General features: G+C 56.3%; 1 protein-coding gene across 1 annotated transcript in view; it reads right to left on the reverse strand.

Moving 5' to 3' along the window:
* The window catches only part of CORO7 (coronin 7), a 205,703-nt gene that overhangs the window by 130,233 nt on the left and 51,266 nt on the right, over window positions 1-24,204 (reverse strand). The window contains exon 8 of the mRNA XM_084640902.1: window positions 372-458. Coding sequence (XP_084497028.1) covers window positions 372-458 — 87 coding nt within the window. The remainder of the gene's footprint in view (window positions 1-371; window positions 459-24,204) is intronic.

Below are 24,204 nucleotides of genomic sequence, written 5' to 3' on the forward strand. Positions count from 1 at the left end.
TCAAATCCCGGCAGGGTCACTTTGTCTCCTCATTATTCCCTGGTGGTGAGAGCTCCAGGCAGCCCCTCAGAGGGGAAATGACAAAGTGTCGGCCTGGCTGTTCTACTTTGCCGCTACTGCTGCCAGGGAACTTGTAAAGCCCAGGAGGTGGGCGCAGCGCGTTGCCAATATTGTGCTTGCTCTCGCTCCATGCAAGATGTGGTAGGCAAGCTGGCCTCCCCTATAGAACCAGCTTCCCCTCAAAAGATGTATAGCGTGACCGGCAGGACCCACGGCACCATCTGCACAAGCTCTGCAGGAACAAGGCGGCGGAAAGCCCCAGTGAAGGAACAATCCTAGCTAAGGGCACCGGGGCGAGCAGGGGGCCATACCTGGCTGAATCCTACTGAGAGGACGTAATCGCTGGTGTTCATCCAGAGCAGCCTGGAATCCTTGTTGTTTGCGTGACCCTGGATGCTCTGAAAAACACAAAGGAGACCTAATGATCACTATTTGCACAGCACCAGGGGTGTGCAGAGCTGTGCTGTACAGTGACTGAAAAGGGCACCCCTGGGTCTTTCCGGGACTCAATTTACACCCAAATTTGATCTGCCAGCCCTGCATAATCAGGTTCGGAACCAAGAGCCGGGCCGGGTTCCTCATGTCTCGCTGAGCCCCACTAATGAAGTCTCTCCTGTGACCCTCACTGGGTTTGCACACACATCGCTGAGCTCCCCACGCAATGCTCCTGCTGCTGCATGAAGAGGACCAAGCCTCAGCTCCTTCCCCCGAGCCGGGCTGGCCGCGCGGGCCCACGGGAGACTAACGGCACAGCTGTGGGCCGGTTTCACAGTCACTTTTCCGAGCAGCAAGTCGTTGGTCAGTCTAACTCGGGAGGATGTCCTATTCCCAGTGACAGGAGCACAGCTGGGCGCAGCGGGGCTGGGAAGCACTACAGCCCCCACTCTGCACCCTGTCATCTCTGGTCGTGGTGCAGGAGATGGGGCGAGGGGAGGGGAGCACTGGCAGGAGGTTATGCCACACTGGCAGTGCAGCCCCTGCCCAGGGACATCTCCAGCCAGAGCAGTGCCGGCCAAGGTAGTGCAGCGAGGTGGGGAACAAAGGAGCTCGTTTCATCCTAGGACTCTGAAGATGGTATCTTAGCCCAAGCCCAATGCAAAGGCCTTTTCTACTCAGCCAGCCCCAACACACACTGCGCCCCAGGCATGGCCAGAAGCTACAAAACCCTGTAGGTGGGGGGCGGGGGGATCTGAGCAAAGGCCAGGGAGTTAGGAACCCCTGCATCTCAGTCCTGACTTGCTGTGGCTTTGAGCAAAGCACAACCTCCGTGCCCCAGTTTCCCCAGTCAAATACTATTCCCCTAGCTCGCAGGACCGGCGAGGGATAATGTTTGTGTAGTGCTTTCGAGATGAAAAGCCCGAGTTAAAAAGCCTGTTTCTGCTCTGAGAAGTGACTATGTGAAACGGCCCCTCCCTGCTCGCTTGTGCACACACCAGCCCACCTGCCCATCAATGCAACGGAAAACAGCTCTGTCTGCTTTGTCCCCTGTTGGCTCTGTAGGGCCAGCCTGGCTCTGGGGGTGGGGGGTAGGAGGGGCTGGAGTCTATAGGGATGGCAGAGACAAAGCCAGCTCAGTTGGTGCATGTGGAAGGGCAGCTAGAGTGTTCCAGAGCTCTCTCCTGCCTTCCAGCCAGTACAACCTGTGCAAACCAGGGGCATGGCCTGGGCTCACAGATCTCAGGGAAGGCTTCCTGGGGTTCCCAGGCCACGAGGAGGGCCTCTCCACGCCCTGGCAGAGACCGTTTTTGTTTATTGCCAGTTGAACCCACTCGATCCAGAAGCAGTCAGACGTGGACACCCTCCCTCGCCGCTGCTGCTGTTTCCAAAAAGTCCCTTTCCAGAGGAAGGGCAGAGGATTAGCTCTTGTTAACCAGCTCTGGCTGGCTGCCACTCGGCAGACGGACCCCAGCTGGGCCCTGCGGTTATCCGCATTCCAGCGGGACGGATCAGCTGGTGCCCACCCCCATTACGCACCAGACGCTGGTTTCCTAGATGCTTATTGAGAAATTTCCAGTTGTAAAAAAACCCAAACCACTAATGTTTTAAGCGCATCAGGGAAAAGCAAAGGCCCCTGCCATGGCTAAGATGGGAATGCAACTTCAGGATGCTCCAGACACCAGAAGAGCTCATTCTCTCCCCCAGAGAGCTCCCAGGCCTGAACTAGCAATTAAGTAAGAGGCCGGCACAGCTCCATGTCATTACACCAACCGGCAGCGAGCAGACGCCATTCAAATCCACCAGCCCCGCTTAGGCTGGGGCCATCATCTCTGCCAAGCTCCCCTGGCCTGGGCGTGGTCCACGGATTTGTGCAAATGCCAGTGTGGCAGGAAGTGGGGTTGGCACTCTTCCACCTGAACTAGCTCCCGGACATGGTGTCCCGGGGCTGTGCTGCAGTGGGCCATGGTTTACTCAGATGCAAGGTAGAGGTTGCGAGTGCCGGTGCTCAGAGGAGATCCCGGGGCCGACTCTGTCTACAAGCCGCCCAGGGAATCCCAACTCAAGAAGTCCATTTGGCCTCCCTGCGCTTTCAGCTGGACACAGAGCTGCCCTGGCATTAGCTCTGCTGAGAAACGGAGTGCAGCTAACGCCAGCTCCGGTAGGGTTTGCAGTGCTAGGGGCACCAGCACAGAGCTGGAAATCTAGCATGATCGTCTATCCCTGCCCAGCGCAGGGCTGATAGACATGGTGTTAGAAACCTAAGTGGCACCAGCAGTTCCCTTTGCTTGGGCTCCTGATGCCGCTAGCACCGGCGTTGGCAAATGCACATGCGCCCTCTGCCTAGACACTGCAGGTCGGCAAGTTAGCCCCTGGGTCGAGCACAGAGCTGGCAGCAGGAGAGCTGTGCCCTGGAACCCAAGCCCCATGAGCGGCTGCTGCTGGCCCTGCTGGCAGGAAACCAGGGAGCGGCTGGGCTCTGGGGGAAGGAGCTGCTCTCACCTCATTCTGTTTGCAATGGAGGGGGCTGATCGCACCTTCAGTGACGCGCAGAACTAGACATAGAATCATAGAATATCAGGGTTGGAAGGGACCCCTGAAGGTCATCTAGTCCAACCCCCTGCTTGAAGCAGGACCAATTCCCAGTTAAATCATCCCAGCCAGGGCTTTATCAAGCCTGACCTTAAAAACCTCTAAGGAAGGAGATTCTACCACCTCCCTAGGTAACGCATTCCAGTGTTTCACCACCCTCTTAGTGAAAGAGTTTTTCCTAATATCCAACCTAAACCTCCCCCACTGCAACTTGAGACCATTACTCCTCGTTCTGTCATCTGCTACCATTGAGAACAGTCTAGAGCCATCCCCTCTTTGGAACCCCCTTTCAGGTAGTTGAAAGCAGCTATCAAATCCCCCCTCATTCTTCTCTTCTGCAGGCTAAACAATCCCAGCTCCCTCAGCCTCTCCTCATAACTCATGTGTTCTAGACCCCTAATCATTCTTGTTGCCCTTCGCTGGACTCTCTCCAATTTATCCACATCCTTCTTGTAGTGTGGGGCCCAAAACTGGACACAGTACTCCAGATGAGGCCTCACCAATGTCGAATAGAGGGGAACGATCACGTCCCTCGATCTGCTCGCTATGCCCCTACTTATACATCCCAAAATGCCATTGGCCTTCTTGGCAACAAGGGCACACTGCTGACTCATATCCAGCTTCTCGTCCACTGTCACCCCTAGGTCCTTTTCCGCAGAACTGCTGCCTAGCCATTCGGTCCCTAGTCTGTAGCGGTGCATTGGATTTTTCCATCCTAAGTGCAGGACCCTGCACTTATCCTTATTGAACCTCATCAGATTTCTTTTGGCTCAATCCTCCAATTTGTCTAGGTCCTTCTGTATCCTATCCCGCCCCTCCAGCGTATCTACCACTCCTCTCAGTTTAGTATCATCCGAAAATTTGCTGAGAGTGCAATCCACACCATCCTCCAGATCATTTATGAAGATATTGAACAAAACCGGCCCCAGGACCGACCCCCGTGGCACTCCACTTGATACCGGCTGCCAACTAGACATGGAGCCATTGATCACTACCCGTTGAGCCCGATAATCTAGCCAGCTTTCTACCCACCTTATAGTGCATTCATCCAGCCCATACTTCCTTAACTTGCTGACAAGACACTTCCTTGGCTTCCCCTGCCACTGCCCCAGTCACCTGCAGCAGCCCATGGATTAGGTCAGGGGCTCAGTATTAGCCTGCTGGTGCATGAGGCACCTGCCAGTTTTGGAAGCCTGGTAATTGGGCCACTCATGCCCATGCGGGCACAGAAGCATCCTGCATGGCACCATGTGCCAATGCTATGGCATCACAAGGGAAGGAAGCAGGCTAGTGACCCTCTCTGAGAGGGGATCCCATACAGGTCCTTAGATCCACTGGCACAAACAGAACAGAGATCCCACCTCTTCCCCACCCCAGAGACCACATGCAAAGCCAGTGAGCCACTCCACTCTGCGTGGCTGTACAAGGTTGGAGTGCCTGGACCAGGCGCGCACCATGGGGCAGCACGGCCAGCCAGCAAGCGTAGGGACCATGGGACTCCAGGGCTCCCTGGGGTCGGGGTGTCCTAAAGACTTACAGGCTAACACACAGCAGAGATTTTATTTCCCAAGAGAACAGCTTCTGCCTGCAAAGGCCTTCCCAACTTGGCCACTGTCCCCGGGTCTCAGGGAGACCCTGGCAGCCATCACCCCATGGAGCCGCGAGCACCAGTAAGCTCACGCTGCCAACCCCTGCGCTGCCCCATGCTGGACACAGCGATCTGTCCCAGTGAGCGTGGTTGTGTCCTGGTCTCCCTCGGGTCCCACACGCAGCCCTGCAATGTGCCAGGGTGTGGTGGAAGCAGACCATGCATGTGCTGGTTTGCTCCATGGCAGTGGCCCCCGGGCCCCACGCCAAGGGAGAGCACAGCTCGTCCCACTGGGTTTGCTCCAGTGGATGCTCGGTATGGCCCTGCAGCTCCTTGCCCCGTGGGCTCTATCCAGCTCTGAGCGCTGCCCCCTCAGGCGGCTGGCATGCAGCCAACTTTAATGCTTGCCCTTTGTTCTGCAGCTGCCCCCATGGCTTCTCCCTCTCTCCTGCTGGCCCAGAGAGGCAGAGATGGGAGCAGGCCAGGACTGCAGACAGCACAGGCCTGCGGGCCCTTCCCCACGCCCAGCCAGCTCCACCTAGCCTGGCTCCCACATAGCAAGCTGGAGCCTCAGGAAGCAGGTTCTGGGGAAGGAGGAGGAGGAAGCTTGGATTGAGGGCAGGAGGGGGAAGGGGACAGGGTAGCCTGCTGCGTACCCAACCAAGGCATGGGCCATAGTGCCCGGGAGCACCCACACTCTGCCATGGTGACTGCAAAGCATGCAGCTCACTGCTGCCTGGGACGCTCAGCGGAAGCCTGCGCCCAGCCCTCACAACAGGGCTGAAGCCAGAAAGCCCGAGGGGAGGGCAGAAGGGAGCGCTGGGCTCCTGCAGAACCCAGTGCAGAGAACCTGGGCAGCCTCACAACACCCCTCCGAAGCCCGCTCCCCTGTCCACCCCACATGGGATCTCCACAGACCCAACAGACAGGCTTCCAGCCCTGGTAATGCAGCAATACCTTGCCCCCCGGAGCGCCTTCCCTCAAGCACTCTGCAAAGGGGGCTCGACCTTTCATACTCGGGAACACTGAGGCATGGAATGGGTGCACACTGCATGCAATGCAAAGGGATGAACCCGCCGGCACTGGTGGGCTAGCAGATGGGAAAGGGGCAAGCCAGGGAGGGAGCTGTTCACTCCAGCAGAAAGCGGTTTTTGGAAGGAGAGAGGCCCCTTGTGTTACTAAACCAGGACAGGGCCTACAAGGGGAAACAGACAAGCAGGAACTTCCATGTCCATGGCCTAAGGAGTAAGAGGGTGATTAAAGGGGCAGGGCTGGCCCCTTGGGAGGCCCCCTCCCGCCCCATTAGACACAGACCCTCCAGGTGGGGGCACATGGGCAGATCAGTTAGGCCCAATGGTGACTTTATTTAATTAGAAAAGAACAACACATCCAGACTAATCCGAAGGGAAGGCGGTTTCTGCTCAACAGCAGCAATGATGGTTTGGGGTTCTTTCCCCTCAGGGAGGAAACCTGGAACCAGAGAATTTCCCTCCCACCCCACCCCACCCCCTGTGGTTAACTAGTTACCGTCAACTCACAGTGTTGCCAATTTAATTGTTTTCCAGTTAGATCAAGCTGTTTTAATTTTCTAGTTGGAAAACAATTCCATTTAGTTGGTGGTTGGAAATCTGAACAGAAATGGAAACATTACTACACAATTTAGAAGCAGATATATGATCAAATACTTGTACCTGAAGAAGAATAATAGGTTTGAAAAGTCTGAGCAAAGACGAGCTTCCTCACTCGGCTGCGTTTGTTCGGACAATGTCGGCACGTTCGTTTCAGCGATGTTTGCCGACCTAATCGTTTCAAATGATGATTTATCAACAACAATAAATCATCAGACATTCAAATGCTGGTGTTTATTGGTGTTTTATGATGTTTACAATGTGGGGCCGAGAGGTAGCGCCGAATCACCTTGCCAAGGAAAACGAACGAAGCTGGCCACAGGGAGCTTAGCTCCTCTTTTGTTAGTGAAATTCCTTGACAGTTTATGCACATACAGAAGGAGTTATCATAATTTCTTGTTCTTGGGACAACTAGATTAGTATGTTTTAGGGACTTGGCTCCAGAATGCTAGATTTGTGACTGGGAAACTTATATCAATATACGTTTCCTAGGAGGCCAAGGTTTTTAAAATGCATTATTTGCCATGGTCATTATCTTGCAGTGGTGCTATCTCAAGAGGTCGTTAGCTCAGGGAGTTTCTGTCCTAAACATTTTTATTATACTATAATTACTTTTTCATAAGTCGATTCAAATTCAATACATTTTAAACATTTTTTGTTTTAGAAATCAAAAATTGTCATATTTTCAAGTTACTGTTTTGTTGTCATACAGCCCGCCCCTATCTTTGCCCTCCTGGTCTCACACCCTGGCCTGCACCCCCCTGTAAATTCAAACACCCCCTCTCCCATCAATCCAGCACCCGGGGATCAGAACAATACACTGGCTGTGAACGGGCAGGGACACTCTCCAGTGCCATTCTGGCCAAGGCCCTGCAGTGACCAGCACAGATGCAGCTGGCGAGAGGTAAAGGAGACAGTTGGCCTCCTAGCAGTGCCCCTTCTCTACACCAAAGGTCTCTAAAGCACGCTCAGGGTCTCAGAGGTGGGACCTGCATACTGCACGGAGATGGCGCCCTGGGGAACTGGACGGAAAGTGAAAGGAGATTCCTTTCCATCCAGATTTTCCCTAGTGAGCATTTCACATTTGGGGAAGGGTGGGGTGGAGAATCAACCCCCCAACCTCCATCAATTGGACAATGCTGGCACAGGGCCTCCTGTTTCCGCCTACACTCTGGGCCAGACTTCCTGGTCAGCCTACGTCTGCGAGGATGCCCCAGGATCACCACTGCTGCAGGCCACAGCGGTTGCACAGGCGAGGAGCATCACGTGGCTGGCTGGGGCCCTCGGCTCAGAGAAGGGAAGCAGGAGGCACCACAGCAGCATTTCAGAATTCAGCGCTCTCCATTTCAGAGTGGTCAGTTTGTCCCTGAATAAAGGTAAGCTTTCCACAGACACTTTTCACAAAAATGTTTTATTCAAAACCCGGTCGAGATGGAAAGTCTTCGGCTAGGCCTAGCGGCGGGCAGCTCTCCTGGGACAGACATCCTTGTCTGATCCCAGTAAAGGGCCAGTGCGGCTCAGAGCGTGTGAGCTGGATTGTGCAGAACTGCCCAGGCCGTTCCCACTGCAGAGATGTTGCCCAGGCCAATCCAATCCACCCTTTCAGCCTGCAGGGTGGCCAGCACAGGCCCGGTCAAAAGGACCCCTCACTGCCAAGTCAATTCTACCACACTTCAGACACAGGGTCTCATTTTACCAGTGGAGTCTCTTTAACCCGGCCTCAGTGCTCCCCCACATTCGAGACTCGCTCCTCGGTTCAGGCCAGAGCAGTCTAATCCCCGCCACACACCCCGCTCTGCTGGGACTGCCGGACGGCTTTACGGAGCCTCTGGCATGTGGAGAGGAGAGTGGGGTTAGCACCTCTGCATGGACCCAGAGGGAAGGCCGTTAACACCCTGCAGTGTCTGACTCCATAAAGAACAGGTGTGTGGAGCGTGCGGAATGGCTGGGAAAGTGATTTCAAGGAAACGGCTCTTCTGAAGCTGAGAATTGCTTCACGGGACTGGCGCAGGAGCAGGGACAGAGGGATAGCTCAGCCAGCAGCTCCCGACTGTCCTGCCACCTGCTCAGCACCCCGGCAAGAGGGGAAGCAAAAGAATAAGGGGCTTTAATCTGGTTTGAGCATGTGGCGATGCACCCACCCCCCCAGGTGCCCCTGGCTCAGCGAGGATCCTGTGAGGATTGCGATGGGAGCAGATCAGGAAGAGGGAAGGGAACCATTCTTACTAAAGAGCAAACTGCCTTTGCGGGAGTGGGGTCAGAGATCCAGGGCTCGGGGAGAAAAGCCCAGAGCCGGGCTAGGAAGAAGTGCCCCCCAGCCTTGGGGAAGCAGGGTTATCCCACAAGGCACAGTCCTTCACATGCAGGCTGGCCACCATTTAAGACCACAGCAGCACAGACTTTACTGAGGCACTGCAATGAGCTGGGTAGAGGAACGCCCATCTGCTCCCACCTCAGCCGGGGGAGAGGTAGACAGCTGCCAAAAGCCAGGCTGAGCCAGCCACAGTCCCATCCCACCCAGGGCTGACGGCTGTGCTGGATCATTCCTCAGCGCCATCTCCTCTGCATCCATCTGTCACGGAGTCCCTGGGCGATGCTCTGGAACTGCTCCCCATGAAGCCACTCAGGACTCTGGGGAAGTCTCCTTTCTGTGAGCGGCCTGTCTTCAGGACACAAAGCTCATACAGCTTCCACCTTCCTGCAGAGGTGGAGCATTCAGCATCCTCTGCCCCTCCGTGCGCTTCCCACAGCAAGTCCGCTCAAGCGGGGCTCCTGGGGAAGCCAGAGGGTCCTGCACCCCAACTCCGCATTCAGACGTGACTCTCAGCCAGCCAGTAATACAGAGGTTTATTAGATGACAGGAACATGGTCTAAAACAGAGCTTGTAGGTGCAGAGAACCGGACCCCTCAGCAGGGTCCATTTTGGGGGGCAGTGAGCCAGACAACCACATCTGCCCTTCACTCCATGTGTCCAGCCAGCCCCAAACTGAAACTCCCTCCAGCCCCTCCTCCCCTGGGCTTTGTTCCTTTCCTGGGCCAGGAGGTCACCTGATTCCTTTGTTCTCCAACCCTTTAGCTCTCACCTTGCAGGGGGGAAGGGCCCAGGCCATCAGTTGCCAGGAAACAGGGTGTCGGCCACCCTCTGTGTCCAGATCCCTGCACACACCTGCCCTCTAGGGCTCTGCAACGATCATACATCCTTACCCCACCTCCTAGATACTTAAGAACTGCCTAGGGGAAACTGAGGCACCCCCACAATATTCAGAGGAAACATTAAGAACAGTCCCACTTCATCACACCATCTCAAGCAGCACCTGGCTGGGGCACAGGAGTACGTGAGCTGCTGCTTCTTCTGTAGAGGAGGGCTGGCAGGAACTGTGCCCTGCCTCCATGCCTGGTAGGGGAGACGGAGCTGCTCCTGGGAGCCCCAGCTGTCTAATGAAATGCTCTAGATTGCAGGGACCCTGTCTCCACACAGCCATGATCCTGGGAGCATGCAACTTAGCACCAGCAGCTCAAAGGACCTCATTCCCCTCCCCCAACTGGCCACATAAACCTATGCCCCTGAGCTGGGAATCTGTACCCCTCCCATAGCTCACCCCCCAGAAACGGCCAACAGAGTTTACTACTGAGATTAACACAACTTCTTCCTGTCCCAATGGTACATCCTCCTGCACCCCACTAGAGAACCCCTCCCCGGGAGTTTGGGGGGCACTTCCTGACTACAGGGATGAACTGTGTCACTACCCAGCCCTGTGGACCCCACAGAGACGTGCCCAGAGCAGACACACCAGACTCCGGTGGGAGGCATTCAGGGCGGTCCCCCAGTATCGGGCAGAAACAAGGGGCTGCCAGCCCGCTCCCACGGTGGCAAAGAGGAGGTGATGGAGCAGACACACCAGCGCCCATGGGTCTGAGAAGGAAGGGTGACTGCTGCTGGGGTGGCCGAGACGCCAGGCGGTGCAGATGTCACAAGCAAGAGGTGAATGTGCAGGGGGATGAGTGTGCAGGGATGTGTGTGTGCGACTGGAGTGTGCCATAGGATTCTCTACAGCCAGGTCCTGGTGGGCAGCAGACTGCATGGCAAACCTCTCAGCAGCCCAGCCACCGGCATGAGCAGCCAGGGCAAGACAAAGCAATTATCAAGTAGGTTCCCCAGTAGCATCTGCCCCCTCCAGGTTCCCCAAGGACTCGGCTGCACTGGCAGGACCCGAACCCCGGACAATGGAGCAGCCTACTCGAGGGGGATACAGAGCAAGTCCTGCCCTTGTGCCCGCAGGAGTGGGACAAGGGCTCCCCCGGCCTCGGCGGGAAGCAAATGCAGATGGTGTCTGCTGTGCCTGATAGTCAGGGCGCCAACAGCTGGAGAGGTGGTGATGGTGAGCTCCATTCTGTGTGTGTATGCAGCCCTGAGTGCCCAGGATGCTCCCAGCTCAGGTTCTTATACATACTAATAAAGGCCCAGAAATCCAGGGGGGAGAATCCTGGACCCCCCCTAGTGTCACCCCAACCATGAGCCATGGCAGGCTTGTCCCTTCTTCGCTAGTGCCTGGGCTGGCTAATTTGGAGCAGCCCCAGAGGTGGAGTTTCTGCCCCTTTTGGCAGACTGACCCACAGCCTGGAGGGCTCTTCCCTGGCGGGAAGTTTTGCCAGGGTTTTCCTTCTGTTAATCTCAGCCCACTTCTCTCTGCTCCAGCCCTGAACTGGCCCTCGGTGGCACTGACAGCCTCCATGCACCTTGGTGGGCCCCCCGCCAAGCTATCCAGAGTGATGCTCCAGGGCTAAGAGCGGAGTCCCAGAGCCCTGAAATACACAGTGATACACAGTGGGAGCCCGTGGATGCTCCAGCCCAATGCAAATCGTTTCTGGCACCCAGGGAGCCTGCTGCGGGGAGGCAGCCCCTGGCTAACACAGGCCTCCAGCCATCAGCCACGCGGCTGCAGGGTCCTGGGCTGCAGCAGGCTAAAGAGCGGGGGGGCCCCCGGGGAGGGCAGGAAGAGACGGCGCTGTGAAGGGGGCGTAGATGCTGCATGTCAGTTGCAGCTGTTGACCGCTGAATGGGTGATGGGTCAGTGAACTGGTAACAGCTGGCTGCAGTGAGACAGCGACCACTGCTGCCTAGGAGCGCAGGGAACAAAGGAAAGTCACCAGCTCCCCCACACAGCCTCCGCTCCCATGGCCAAAGCAATAGCTGGCGGGGAGAATATTGACTTTCCACCTGACAACAGACAAGGGAGGATGGCTGGGACCCCTCAGCCACACGGAGGCTGTTGGGAGCGGGCCGGCCCTTCCCTGTGGGAGGGCCAGAGGCCAGGCAGCCGTAGCTAGGACGCAGCCTGAATGCTACACAGCTCTCACCCCCCGGGCCTGGGGCACTGCGGGTTCTATTTACCCACGCTGGGAGCCGAGGGCAGCAGCCGGCTCACTGGGAAAGAGAAAAACGTCAAATCAGCTCCAAAGTTTACAAAAAAAGAGAAGAATCCCACACATCCTCGCCAACTTCCTATCCCATCAGCTGGCTCCCCGCCCCCGCCCTGTTGAAGCTGCTTTCCCCGTGGTCGCAGGGAAACTTCAAAGCCAGGAGATCAGCAGTCATGCCAAAAATCCCTCCCCCTCGCTCGTTTCCCCTGCCTGCTCCTGCTCTGCCAGGGCTGAGGGAGGGGGAGCAGCTACTCTCCTCTGCATGGAGCACCCAGCCTGCTCCGGCCACTGCAGCAGGGAGCTGTGAGTGAAGCCCACAGACCCAACTCACTGCAGGAGCCAGTCACGCACTTGACCCCTCTGGGCGTCAGGTTTTCCCTCTTACATGGGATGGCTGCTACAGCCACAGAAATCACCTCATCCACTAGCTGCAGTTGAACACACTGGAGTCTCAGTGAGCCAAACCTGCACTGGGCACCGGGAACAGAATGAGCTCAGCACAAGCTCTGCTTGTGCCCTCGCGGCTTTTGCACCTCAATCCCTACAATCGGTGGCTGGGTTACCCATCTCCACCTGTGTAACTAACGTGTTATTGGCACAGGTAGGCACAGGATACTGCATGTACATTCTTCCCGGGGACAAGCCACTGTAAAAATAGCACCTTCTTATTTCTTTTGCTTATCAGGTGTGATGCTCACCACGCCACCTCGGCAGAGCCCTCTGATGAGCATCAGATCTGGGCAGAGAGCAGATGGCAGCAATGGGAGACAGCATCTGTCTTTGCCCACAGGGGTGAAGGTTGGCCGCAAACGGACCCTGACACGTTCAGGAGTAGTGTGGCAAAGCAAAACCAGGCACATGCATAATCGGAAGATTGGTCTGCAGCTGGTATCAGAAACTTTCTTCACTCCACGTTGATGTCACGGAGAAATCTGGGCAGGGCGAGTGGGCCCACACCAGGCGCCTTGCCGACAAGCGTGCTCTTGGGTGGTCAAAGAGGCCTGCGTACTGTGGTAGGCTTGTGTTGGCTCTTCGCAGCTATTCCAGCTGCAGCATCCTCATGCCGGCCGTGTGGAGGAGCCACGCTGCTTAGCATGGGAGCCGCAGTGCTAACATGGGTCGAATGGTCCCAGTGACGACGCACATGGTTGAATATTAGTTGTGTGTCCCCAGCTTGCCGTAAGATGAATGGAGGTCGATGGAACACAGTATTCTGCTGAAGAAAACCTTCTTATTTCGCAGACCTGTCCCCGATGCTTCCTGCCAGCAAATGGCCAGCAGCCATTGCAACCCTGGAGACTCAAACGGCACATCTATTCAGCCTAGACCAGCCTGAGAAAAAGGCACGTGGGTGGCTGTCACGGGAAGAGATTGCTAGCTTCTCTGTGCGGGGCTGCACAGCCCGGACAGGCCTCAATTGTTCTTCAGAGTCTCCATCTCCATCCATCTCTAGCTGTTACAGCTGCAAAGAAAAATTCTCCAAGTGTAACCTGAATGAGATCCAATGTGCAGCAATTTCTGCCTGAGTTTGTAGAGAGCCTGAAACAATAGTTCTGAGGCATGAGCTGTCCCACTGGTTTCAGCAGGATGCCAATGATGACCGCAGAGTAGACACTGACTATTTCATTGTTCAGGGCATGTAAGGAAGGAGAAGAAATACACTGTGAAGAACTACACAGCCCCCTGCCAGTGCTCCTTTTGAGTAGGCCAGACTACTGCAGCAGGGCTTGACTGAGCTGAAGGAGATGCTGCTGTTCAGACTTGAGGAGATGCTGCTTTAGGTGGTCAGGCCCCAGCCCTGGTGAGGAGCATGGTACAAACATCCCCATTCGATAAGCCGGGAATCCGGTGTGAGCAGGCCTCACCTGCCCCATTGTCCTGGGCTGGAGCAAGGCTGTGAAGGCAGGGCGAGCCAGCCAGGGCCGAGGGAAGGAAAACCTTAACCAAGAACTCCCGCATGAGCCTTCAGGGGAGGGGTGGGGGTCCTGATCTCCGAAGACCCTCTGCCCAGTACAGGGAAAGACCAGCTACCATCTAAAGAAAATGAGGGTGTGGATTTAACACCAGCTGGGGCCGACACTGGGCCTGAGACCATAAGGAGCCAGCCATGCTAGAAATACCTATGAGAGAGAGATGGGGAGAGCAGCACAGCGTAAGCCATTCCCACTGCACCTGCCCAGCCGGAGCCTGGCACGGCGGGCCCAGCTGGAGTCTGATCCAGTACCCAACCCTCAGTTCCAGCCTGGGCTTTTTTCCAGGCCCCTCCTCAGCATGCAGCAGGCCCAGGAGGGAGCTAGGATGGTTGCTCATTGCCCTCCCTACCAGGCAGCCGGCCTCCCCTCTCACTCCTCCAGCTTCCCTCAGGGCTCCCAAGGGATGGAGCGCATGCACTGCAAGGAACCCGTGCCAAGGCCTCTCCACAAATGGGATGCTTCCTCCCCTCCCCGAGTCCCTGGGGTAGGAGAGGGCACAGACAACGCACAAGCCCACTGGGCAAATGGGTGGATGAGGGTCAGGACTGCCACGTGTGGACAACAAAGCCCTGTACATGCACACAGCACAGCACGGGCAGCATAGCAAGCTACATGCCCACAGCCCCTCCTCTTCCACCCTCACGCCTGCCCGTTCCCCTTGAACGGGGCCCTGCCTGCCCCAGAGGGACCGCCTCCAGCAGGGAGGGCAGCCTGGTGGCCCTTAGCTTCTCCTGAGGCTGCCAGCTGGTGAGGGCTTCGCCCTGAGGCCAGGGACTCATTTCAACAGCTCCACTGGCAGGGGTTTCAAGCTGCGGCATAGAGGCAGAAGGTTGCACATCCCCGTTAACAGGCCCCTTGGGACAGACAGTCACCTCAGCACGAGAGCAGAGCAATCTGGGTGCAACCTGGCGAAGTGCTGTCCCCATTCTAGCTGAGTGGGGACAACGATCCCGGACACCCGCAGAAGTGGGTTTGCCATAGACACCAGCCCCAGAGGAGCCGCCTCACCCCAGATGTTCACAGGTCTGGCCTTTGGCCAGCACCGGAAAAGGCGGCATCCCGGGACGTTTCAGTGCTCAGTGGGATGCAGTCCCCCAGCCCCACCGGGACAGATTCCAACAGAGCAGCAAGTGGAGAGCACATCCTGCCATGACTCTGCTGGCTGGTGCTCGGCCAGAAGGAATCCTGCCTTCCCCACCATCACAGATCTCCCCTGGTGGCCCCTGCCTACAAACCAGAAGCGGTTCATGTCCCTGTCAAGGGTGGGACAGGCCAGCACATGGGGGAAGCTGCTGCTCTCCAAGCCAGCACTCCATTCAGAGGAAACAGCACAAGGGCCCTGCCTGGTCCCAGTGGTGGAAGGCTCCTGCCACACGATACCCGAATCATAGAATAGAATCAAAGAATATTAGGGTTCGAAGGGACCTCAGGAGGTCATCTAGTCCAACCCCCTGCTCTAAGCAGGACCAATCCCCAACTAAATCATCCCAGCCAGGGCTTTCTCAAGCCTGACCTTAAAAATATCTAAGGAAGGAGATTCCACCACCTCCCTAGGTAACGCATTCCAGTGTTTCACCACCCTCCCAGTAAAAAAGTTTTTCCTAATATCCAACCTAAACCTCCCCCACTGCAACTTGAGACCATTACTCCTTGTTCTGTCCTCAGCTACCACTGAGAACAGTCTAGATCCATCCTCTTTGGAACCCCCTTTCAGGTTGTTCAAAGCAGCTATCAAATCCCCCCTCATCTCTTTCGCAGACTAAACAATCCCAGTTCCCTCAGCCTCTCCTCATAAATCATGTGTTCCAGTCCCCTAATAATTTTTGTTGCCCTCCGCTGGACTCTTTCCAATTTTTCTACATCCTTCTTGTAGTGTGGGGTGCAAAACTGGACACAGTACTCCAGATGAGGCCTCACCAATGTCTAATAGAGGGGAACGATCATGTCCCTCGATCTGCTGGCAATGCCCCTACATATACATCCCAAAATGCCATTGGCCTTCCTGGCAACAAGGGCACACTGTTGACTCATATCCAGTTTCTCGTCCACTGTAACCCCTAGGTCATTTTCTGCAGAACTGCTGCCGAGCCATTCGGTCCCTAGTCTGTAGCGGTGCATGGGATTCTTCCGTCCTAAGTGCAGGACTCTGCACTTGTCCTTGTTGAACCTCATCAGATTTATTTTGGCCCAATCCTCTAATTTGTCTAGGGCCCTCTGTATCCTATCCCTACCCTCCAGTGTATCTACCTCTCCTCCCAGTTTAGTGTCATCTGCAAACTTGCTGGGGGTGCAATCCACATCTTCCAGATCATTTACGAAGATATTGAACAAAACCGGCCCCAGGACCGACCCTTGGGGCACTTCACTTGATACCGGCTGTCAACTAGACATGGAGCCATTGATCACTACCCGTTGAGCCCGACAATCTAGCCAACTTTCTATCCACCTTATAGTCCATTCATCCAGCCCATACTTCTTTAACTTGCTGGCAAGAATACTGTGGGAGACCGTGTCAAAAGCTTTGCTAAAGTCAAGGAACAACACGTCCACTGCTTTCCCCTCATCCACAGAGCCAGTTAGCTCATCATAGAAGGCGATTAGATTAGTCAGGCATGACTTGCCCTTGGTGAATCCATGCTGACTGTTCCTGATCACCTTCCTCTCCTCCAAGTGCTTCAAGACTGATTCCTTGAGGACCTGCTCCATGATTTTTCCAGGGACTGAGGTGAGGCTGACTGGCCTGTAGTTCTCCCGATCCTCCTCCTTCCCTTTTTTAAAGATGGGCGCTACGTTAGCCTTTTTCCAGTCATCTGGGACCTCGCCCCATTGCCATGAGTTTTCAAAGATAATGGCCAATGGCTCTGCAATCACATTCGCCAACTCCTTTAGCACTCTCGAATGCAGCGCATCCGGCCCCATGGACTTGTGCTCCTCCAGCTTTTCTAAGTAGTCCCGAACTACTTCTTTCTCCACAAAGGGCTAGTCACCTCCTCCCCATGCTGTGTTGCCCAGTGAAGTAGTCTGGGAGCTGACCTTGTTCATGAAGACAGAGGCAAAAAAAGCACTGAGTACATTAGCTTTTTCCACATCCTCTGTCACTAGGTTGCCTCCCACTTTCCCTGACCACCTTCTTGTTGCTAACATACCTGTAGAAACCCTTCTTGTTACTCTTAACATCCCTTGCTAGCTGCAACTCCAAGTGTGATTTGGCCTTCCTGATTTCACTCCTGCATGCCTGAGCATTATTTGTATACTCCTCCCTGGTCATTTGTCCAATCTTCCACTTCCTGTAAGCTTCTTTTTTGTGTTTAAGATCAGCAAGGATTTCACTGTTAAGCCAAGCTGGTCGCCTGCCATATTTACTACTCTTTCTACACATCGGGATGGTTTGTCCCTGTAACCTCAATAAGGATTCTTTAAAATACAGCCAGCTCTCCTGGACTCCTTTCCCCCTCATGTTATTCTCCTAGGGGATCCTGCCCATCAGTTCCCTGAGGGAGTCAAAGTCTGCTTTTCTGAAGTCCAGGGTCCATATTCTGCTGCTCTCCTTTCTTCCCTGTGTCAGGATCCTGAACTCGACCATCTCATGGTCACTGCCTCCCAGGTTCCCATCCACTTTTGCTTCCCCTACTAATTCTTCCGGTTTGCGGTTTGCGAGCAGCAGGTCAAGGAGAGCTCTGCCCCTAGTTGGTTCCTGCAGCACTTGCACCAGGAAATTGTCCCCTACACTTTCCAAAAACTTCCTGTCTGTGCACCGCTGTATTGCTCTCCCAGCAGATATCAGGGTGATTGAAGTCTCCCATAAGAACCAGGGCCTGCGATCTAGTAACTTCTGTGAGTTGCCAGAAGAAAGCCTCGTTCACCTCATCCCCCGGGTCCGGTGGTCTATAGCAGACTCCCACCACGACATCACCCTTGTTGCTCACACTTCTAAACTTAATCCAGAGACACTCAGGTTTTTCTGCAGTTTCATACTTGAGCTCTGAGCAATCAAACATCACTGTGTCCTCTTGATTCCTCCTCCGCTTCCACATCTTTGCAATACCAAGCAACATTCTTGTGAAGGACGGATGAGGGGGAGAAGAGAAGAGGAAATATAAACAGTCTTGTGCAGTTACACTAGGGAACAGAAGCTTGAGAGCCTGTAGTATGTGTTACTATAAATAGACAGCCCATAGCTAGGCCAACTTTTTCAGAGCTTCCCACGGCCTCCTTGGGAATGTGGGATACAGGGGACTACTCTCCAAGCATGAAGGAAGTTTGGCTACCGAGGGTGGGAGTCAGGTACCCCCTGGGTGACCTCTGCATGGAATATTACGTCGGCCGGGAGGTGAGAGGAGAGAAAATTAAACCTCTGTGCGCTGCCGAGTCTTTTCTCACCAGCCCCCCTTCCTGAAGCAATCCCCAGCCAGCTGAGATCTGACATCACGGCGAGCACAGGACACTCCCTGAGATCAGATGTGACAGGAGACTTTGCAGAGCCGGATGGGCTCTCGTGCAGCGGGGATTCCTGGGCGGATCCAGAGGGTTGCGGAAGGATCTCCCGAGCAGAGGGCTGAATTCCCATGATCTGAGGTGTTATTTCTTTGACTCTCAAGTTGTTTTACCACATGGGTTGTGGGGGCAGCAGCCATGCTGACAGGCCACGACAGACTCAGCTCACAGCTCCAAGACAGGCATTTACAGTGGTCTGCCGCTTAGCGGCATGAGCAAAGGAATGGCTGCAGCATCCATTAGATGCTGCAGAAGAGGAGCAAAGCCCAAATGAGACGTCAAAAACAGAGATGTTTGAGAGCAGAGACTGGGGAAAAGAAACCTCACAAGGAATGAACGATGTCAGTTAGGGGTGGCACATTCTCAGCAGCCAGGACTCCTGGGTTGTTTCCAACCTGGTTAGCAATGAGCGTCATCTCACACCTTGACCCAAATCGGAAGCAACCCTGACTGAAGCAATAAGACATTTCTCCCTCTTCCCTCTCACAACATCCCAAAGCATTTTGTGCACTATTCAGGAACCTCATCACCCATCGGTGAAACGCAGATGCATCTGGGGCAGAACACGGCCACTGCCGAACACAGGAAGAGAAGAATATGGTTACCCACTCAGAAGTGGAGGGGCAATTTAGGTGGACAGAGGGTAATTGTCTCCTGTGAAGTTTGCTAGGCACAAGTCAGGGTGCCAGCTTCTCAGAAATGCTCACCTGCGGGCAGGACCTCGTGTTCACATTCATGGGCAAAAGGGCACCTCCTGCAGCACGTTGGCGGCCGGTTCAGTACCCACCTGGGGGAAGGGCACCACCGACTGGCTCACCAGCAGCATTTCCCGGGCTCTCTGGGAAATCTGCCACCCCAGTTGTGAACAGTTCAAGCCCGTGCCCCACAGAGCAGCACTGGATCTCCTCACGGCATTCTCCGGTCTACTGGAGCTTCTCCCACTGCCCTTGGGGGAGCTATCCCTGTCCCCGACAGATCGGCCCATCGGGAACGGGGTTCCACCCACCCCCCTCATTCTGCGGCTCAGCTGGTGGCAGCAACACAAGTATCCATTTCAGAGAAACCACCCAATTCTGGTCCCCTTTCCAATCGATCTACAAGCAGAAGGATCACAGCTGGGTACAGCCTAACCTTGACAGTCTCACGTACACAGATACAGCTCCTCCAGGCCCTGCAGAGAGAGACCCCCCCAGCCCACCCCCCAGCCATCAGAGCAAGGCAGCCAGCACAGGACCTGGCACTCAGTACCCCAGCAAATCCACTGCAACCTGCTTCGCAGCAGCACTTCCTGCAGCTAGCAGCTCCAGCTCTAACAGCAGTGTAGGGGGAAGAGACACCCGCCCCGGGCAGGCCTCCAGTCCCAAACCCAGGGGGTACAGTGCATGGGGGCAGGCTGCTGGAGTTGCTGCGAGGGAGCAGCAGAGCCAGCAAGGGGCCGCTGGAGTCACTGCTCACATCACTGCTGCCTGGGCATTGACGGGAGTGAGTGGAGAACCCCCCTCAGCCCAGCTGCCTTTGCCAGGAGGCTCGAGTCCGTTTACTGACAGTCCCTTAGAAACATCAGCTCAGTGCTGTGCACAGCAGGCCCTCTGCCCTGGGGAGCCACTCCCCCGAATCTGCCTGCTTCCCAGGGCAGTCAGGGGTGCCAGCTTCAAAGCAGAGGGCCGCCAAAGCCCCCCACTCCAGAGGGAGCAGCCCCCGTGCTGAGAGCTGCTCCCTGAACTCCTCAGGCTCCCCTGCGAGGGGGGACGGAGGCACTTGCCTGCCTTCGAAACACATGTTTGGGACATGCGCTAGGCGATGCAGGTGTCGTATCAAATGGGGCGCACACTAGTACTAGAGACTCACCCCCAACCCTTAGGGAGACCCCAGAGTGAAGACAAACAGGCCAACTTACCATGCAGGGATTGGCAAACCCCCTCCAGGCCACTCTGTGCAGTTGGGAGTCCCTGTGCCCAGACATCTGGGAATGGCTGATGGAGTTGAAGATGAGTGGAAGACCCCCCTTCTCCCCACTAACTCCCTCGGGCAGCCAGGCACTGCGGGGAGAGGGGGACATGTGCTCCCCAGACCCTGCAGCGTGGAGTCACATCAGTACTGCTGCAGGATGGTCCTCAGCAGCCACCAAGGAGACCAGATTTGCCCCCACAGGGGGCGTGAATTGCCTCCATGCCGCTCCCTGGAAGGCTTCAGCCATTCCCTCCTCCACCCCCCGTAGCCACCGTGGTGCCCCAGGAGCAAGCACGGTGAGTGTCCTGGGCCTGCCTTTCCCACCCCACCTGCAGCAGGAGGCTCCAGGGTCCCCGGCCCGCTCTTGCTCTCAGCCACCAGCATTTCATTTCCCAATTGCCACCTTCTCCTGCGCTGGGCTTACCAGCTACCTTGGGGGCTGCACAGAGCTCTAGTGGGGGAGCAAACGGGAGAGCTGGCTGGAGGCAGCACAACTCCGTAGCCCTGTAACCAGGAAGGAGTGGCTGGGGGCGGGGGGGAGAGACATTAGGGGTCTTTGCTCCCTGTGATGGGGTGCACTCACCACTAGTAGCGCCTCCTGTTGGCCGTTCTGGAGATTAGCTCCAACCAGGCACTGCGCCCTCCCTGGCAGTCTCTACTCCCATCGACCTCTCCCCCGCTCCATCTTCGTGACTGAGCCCTCTGGCAAAGCCAGGTCACCATGTGTGTTTCCCCTTTTGGGCCGGGGAGTGGGGATGGTCAAAGTCCCTCCATACATGATGGCAGCCTTCCCTTTACTGCTCTGACCATGGGGCTCCTCCAGTGGTTGGTAGGGGACCTGGGGCCATCCTCTACTCCACAGCCCAGCTCAGGGGCCCTCGGGTCAGCAGCCCAGGGCTGGACTGTCCTACCTTGCTGCTATTCCCTGGAGCAATCTCATATCTTCCTGGCTCCCTCCTCTCTGGGTTCATCAACCTCCCAACTCCCTTCTCCCAAGCAGTGACCATGGCCTTCCCTCTGTAGTCCTTAGCACACCTCTACCCTCTCAGGGAGTGACGGGAGTCTGCCTTCCTGCAGCCCCTTCTGTTCCCAGCATCCTGGCTTATACAGGCTCCACCTGTCCCTGCCCTGCTGAGCCTGGTGTCTAAATCCCTGCTTGTCTCGTCCTCCAGGTGCCACCAGGGCAGTTAACTGGCTCCCTTAGCCATCTTCACCCCCCACCACACTCCCCCAGCACCAGCACTCTCCTTCCCCCCCACCCCTGGTACACCCACATTACTGCAGCAGAGAGCCTGCCACAAGTGTTACAAGGAGAGAAGATCCAGCCGGTTCCGGGGACACATGGAGAGCTTGGAAAGGGCATTTCCAGGCCTGGCGTGTGTTCTCAACTTCCTTGTCTGCCCTGGTGCAGTGCAGCCCCCGCCCCTAGCAGAGAGGGAAGGTTACCACCTCCTACCACGCTGTGTCTCCACCTTTCCTGTTCCCTGGGGAACATCTTACACCTGGGCACAAGGGCAAAGAAAGGGCTTGCACTCCAGCACCCTGCCGCCCGCCCGTGCCTCAATGTATCTCTGTACCAAGCCCCTGGGACCAGCGATTCACATCCAGGTCATAACAGAGGGAAGTGGAGCTGGCTCGGAGGCTCACTCTCACCTGGTAGCCCCCAGCCCTGACCCCTACCTCCCTGGCTGGGCTCTAGAGCCAGCACACAGAGCTGGGGGGAGGAAAGGTTCACAATGCTGAACAGCCCCCAGGGCTGGCAGCGCCATGGCACGGCTCTGGAGGAGGCTGCCCCAGCTGCCCGCGGCCATAAGGAGCACTGCTGGGCTTTGGTGCTTGGGGAGGGGAGAGGCGGCTGCGGGGGAAGCTGGGAAAGGATGGAGGGGATCGATAGACACTGGGTGTTTGCTCCTAGGACTTGCCACGTGCACCTCCCCTCGCCCCCACTCCCAGCACCGCCCCCAGCCGAGCCGCCCAGGGGAAGTTTCTCATGAGAAGACGCTGCACTCTTGCGTATCCCAGACGGGCCACGCTCGCTGGCTTCCCAGCGAGGCTCATTAACACAGCCTCTTCCCGGCTCTCTAATCGAAGCCAGGTGCCGGCCAGATGCACAGCTGGGGCTGCTCAGTGCTTGGGCAGCCCATGAGTGAGTGGGTGAAGGGGAACAGGGCTGCGTTCCTTTACCACACCCCCGCTCAGCTCAAAGCAGTTTCCCCAGCAAGCCTCCCTCCCTCACCAGCCAGGGGACTGGGGTAGGGGGCAGGACTGGGTTTGCACCAGGAGAGCCCTCTGTGATGAAGTGGGACTGTTCTTAATGTTTCCTCTGAATAGTGTGGGGGTGCCTCAGTTTCCCCTAGCCAGTTCTTAAGTGTCTAGGTGGTGGGGTAAGGGTGTATGATCATTGCAGAGCCCTAGAGGGTAGGTGTGTACAGGGGTCTGGACACAGAGGATGGCCGACACCCTGTTTCCTGGCAACTGATGGCCTGGGCCATTCCCCCCTGCAAGGTGAGAGCTAAAGGAATCAGGTGACCTCCTGGCCCTGGAAAGGAACAAAGCCCAGGGGAGGAGGGGCTGGAGGGAGTTTCAGTTTGGGGCTGGCTGGACACATGGAGTGAACGGCAGACGTGGCCCCCAAAATGGACCCAGCTGAGGGGTCCGGTTCTCTGCACCTACAAGCTCTGTTTTAGACCATGTTCCTGTCGTCTAATAAACCTCTGTTTTACTGGCTGGCTGAGAGTCACGTCTGACTGTGGAGTTGGGGTGCAGGACCCTCTGGCTTCCCCAGGAGCCCCACCTGAGCAGACTCGCTGTGGGAAGCGCACGGAGGGGCAGAGGATGCTGAATGCTCCGAGGTCAGACCCAGGAAGGTGGAAGCTGTGTGAGCTTTGTGTCCTGAAGACAGGCCGCTTACAGGAAGGTGACTGCCCAGAGTCCTGAGTGGCTTCATGGGGAGCAGTTCCAGAGCATCGCCCAGGGACTCCGTGACAACTGGTGGCAGTGGTGGGATCTACTGCACCCCATGGACGGCACTTCCTGCAGTAAGTGACGGGGGAGCAGTAAAACGAAGGGGGAATGATGAGGACTAGGCATGCTGAAGGCTCAGAGAGGAGCAGCTTGGGGGGTCGGTTAACCCCTGGGAGTGTGTGACCAGCAAGAAGGACTGTGCAATAATGGGGTCCCCCTGGGGATTGCAGCGAGCGGTCCAAGGGGCGGAGGAGTCTGCAGCTCGACCCTGGCAAAGAGGTGGTGACTTCAAGTAGGGCTGGCACACTAGGGGTTCTCCCTGGAAACCATGGGGAGCTGAGAGCACACAGGCCTGTGAGTCCACAACAACTTGGGAAGAGCAGAGTGATGGCTTGTCACTGTCTCCTTAAGAAGGACATTGTAACCCTGTGCAGAAAGGAAGGGTTGAGCATTGGAAAATTCACCAAAGCACAGTTAATCGTGCAGCTGGAGGAGGATGACCACTCTAAGGAACAGATTCCTGACCCCAAATAGAGCTATAGCAGGATCTGGCAGCAGCTGGAGTGGGAGCCAGGCATCGCCAAAACTCCTGTCCCTGACCAGACGAGGGTCTTCACGATCAGGTTCCCCATCGGGGGATCGGAGACTGACGGGATTGGAGCTGAGTCCGAGAGAGCAAGAGGACTGTGAGAGACAGTGAGAGTCCAAGAAAGATCTGCAGAAGCAGCAGCAGCATGAACTGGCGGTGGTGGGGCGGAGAGGCCTAGGGGACCTCCCTGGGGTGAGTGGGGATAGACCCCAGGGTGCCAGTTCCGCAGGGAACCTCGAAACTAAATTGCTGCCCCTGGTTAAGGACGGGGGGGGGGGGGGGATGTGGATGCCCACCTCACTGCCTTTGAGCAGGCTGGAGATTTGAACCAGGGGGACCCTGAGGAAAAGCCCCGGTGTCTAGCTCCTTGCTGGCTCCCAAGGCCATAGACTCCGTCAGCCAGATGGGTGTGGAGGTGGACAGGCTCCCACTCCTGACCCCAACCTATATGTCTGTGTGGAGTTTCCTGGGGCCAGGCCCCTCGGATCTCCAGTGGGAGCGGAAGGTGAT

This window comes from Lepidochelys olivacea (genome assembly GCF_965140295.1).
Source record: "Lepidochelys olivacea isolate rLepOli2 genome assembly, chromosome: 10".
Lineage (NCBI taxonomy): Eukaryota > Metazoa > Chordata > Testudines > Cheloniidae > Lepidochelys > Lepidochelys olivacea.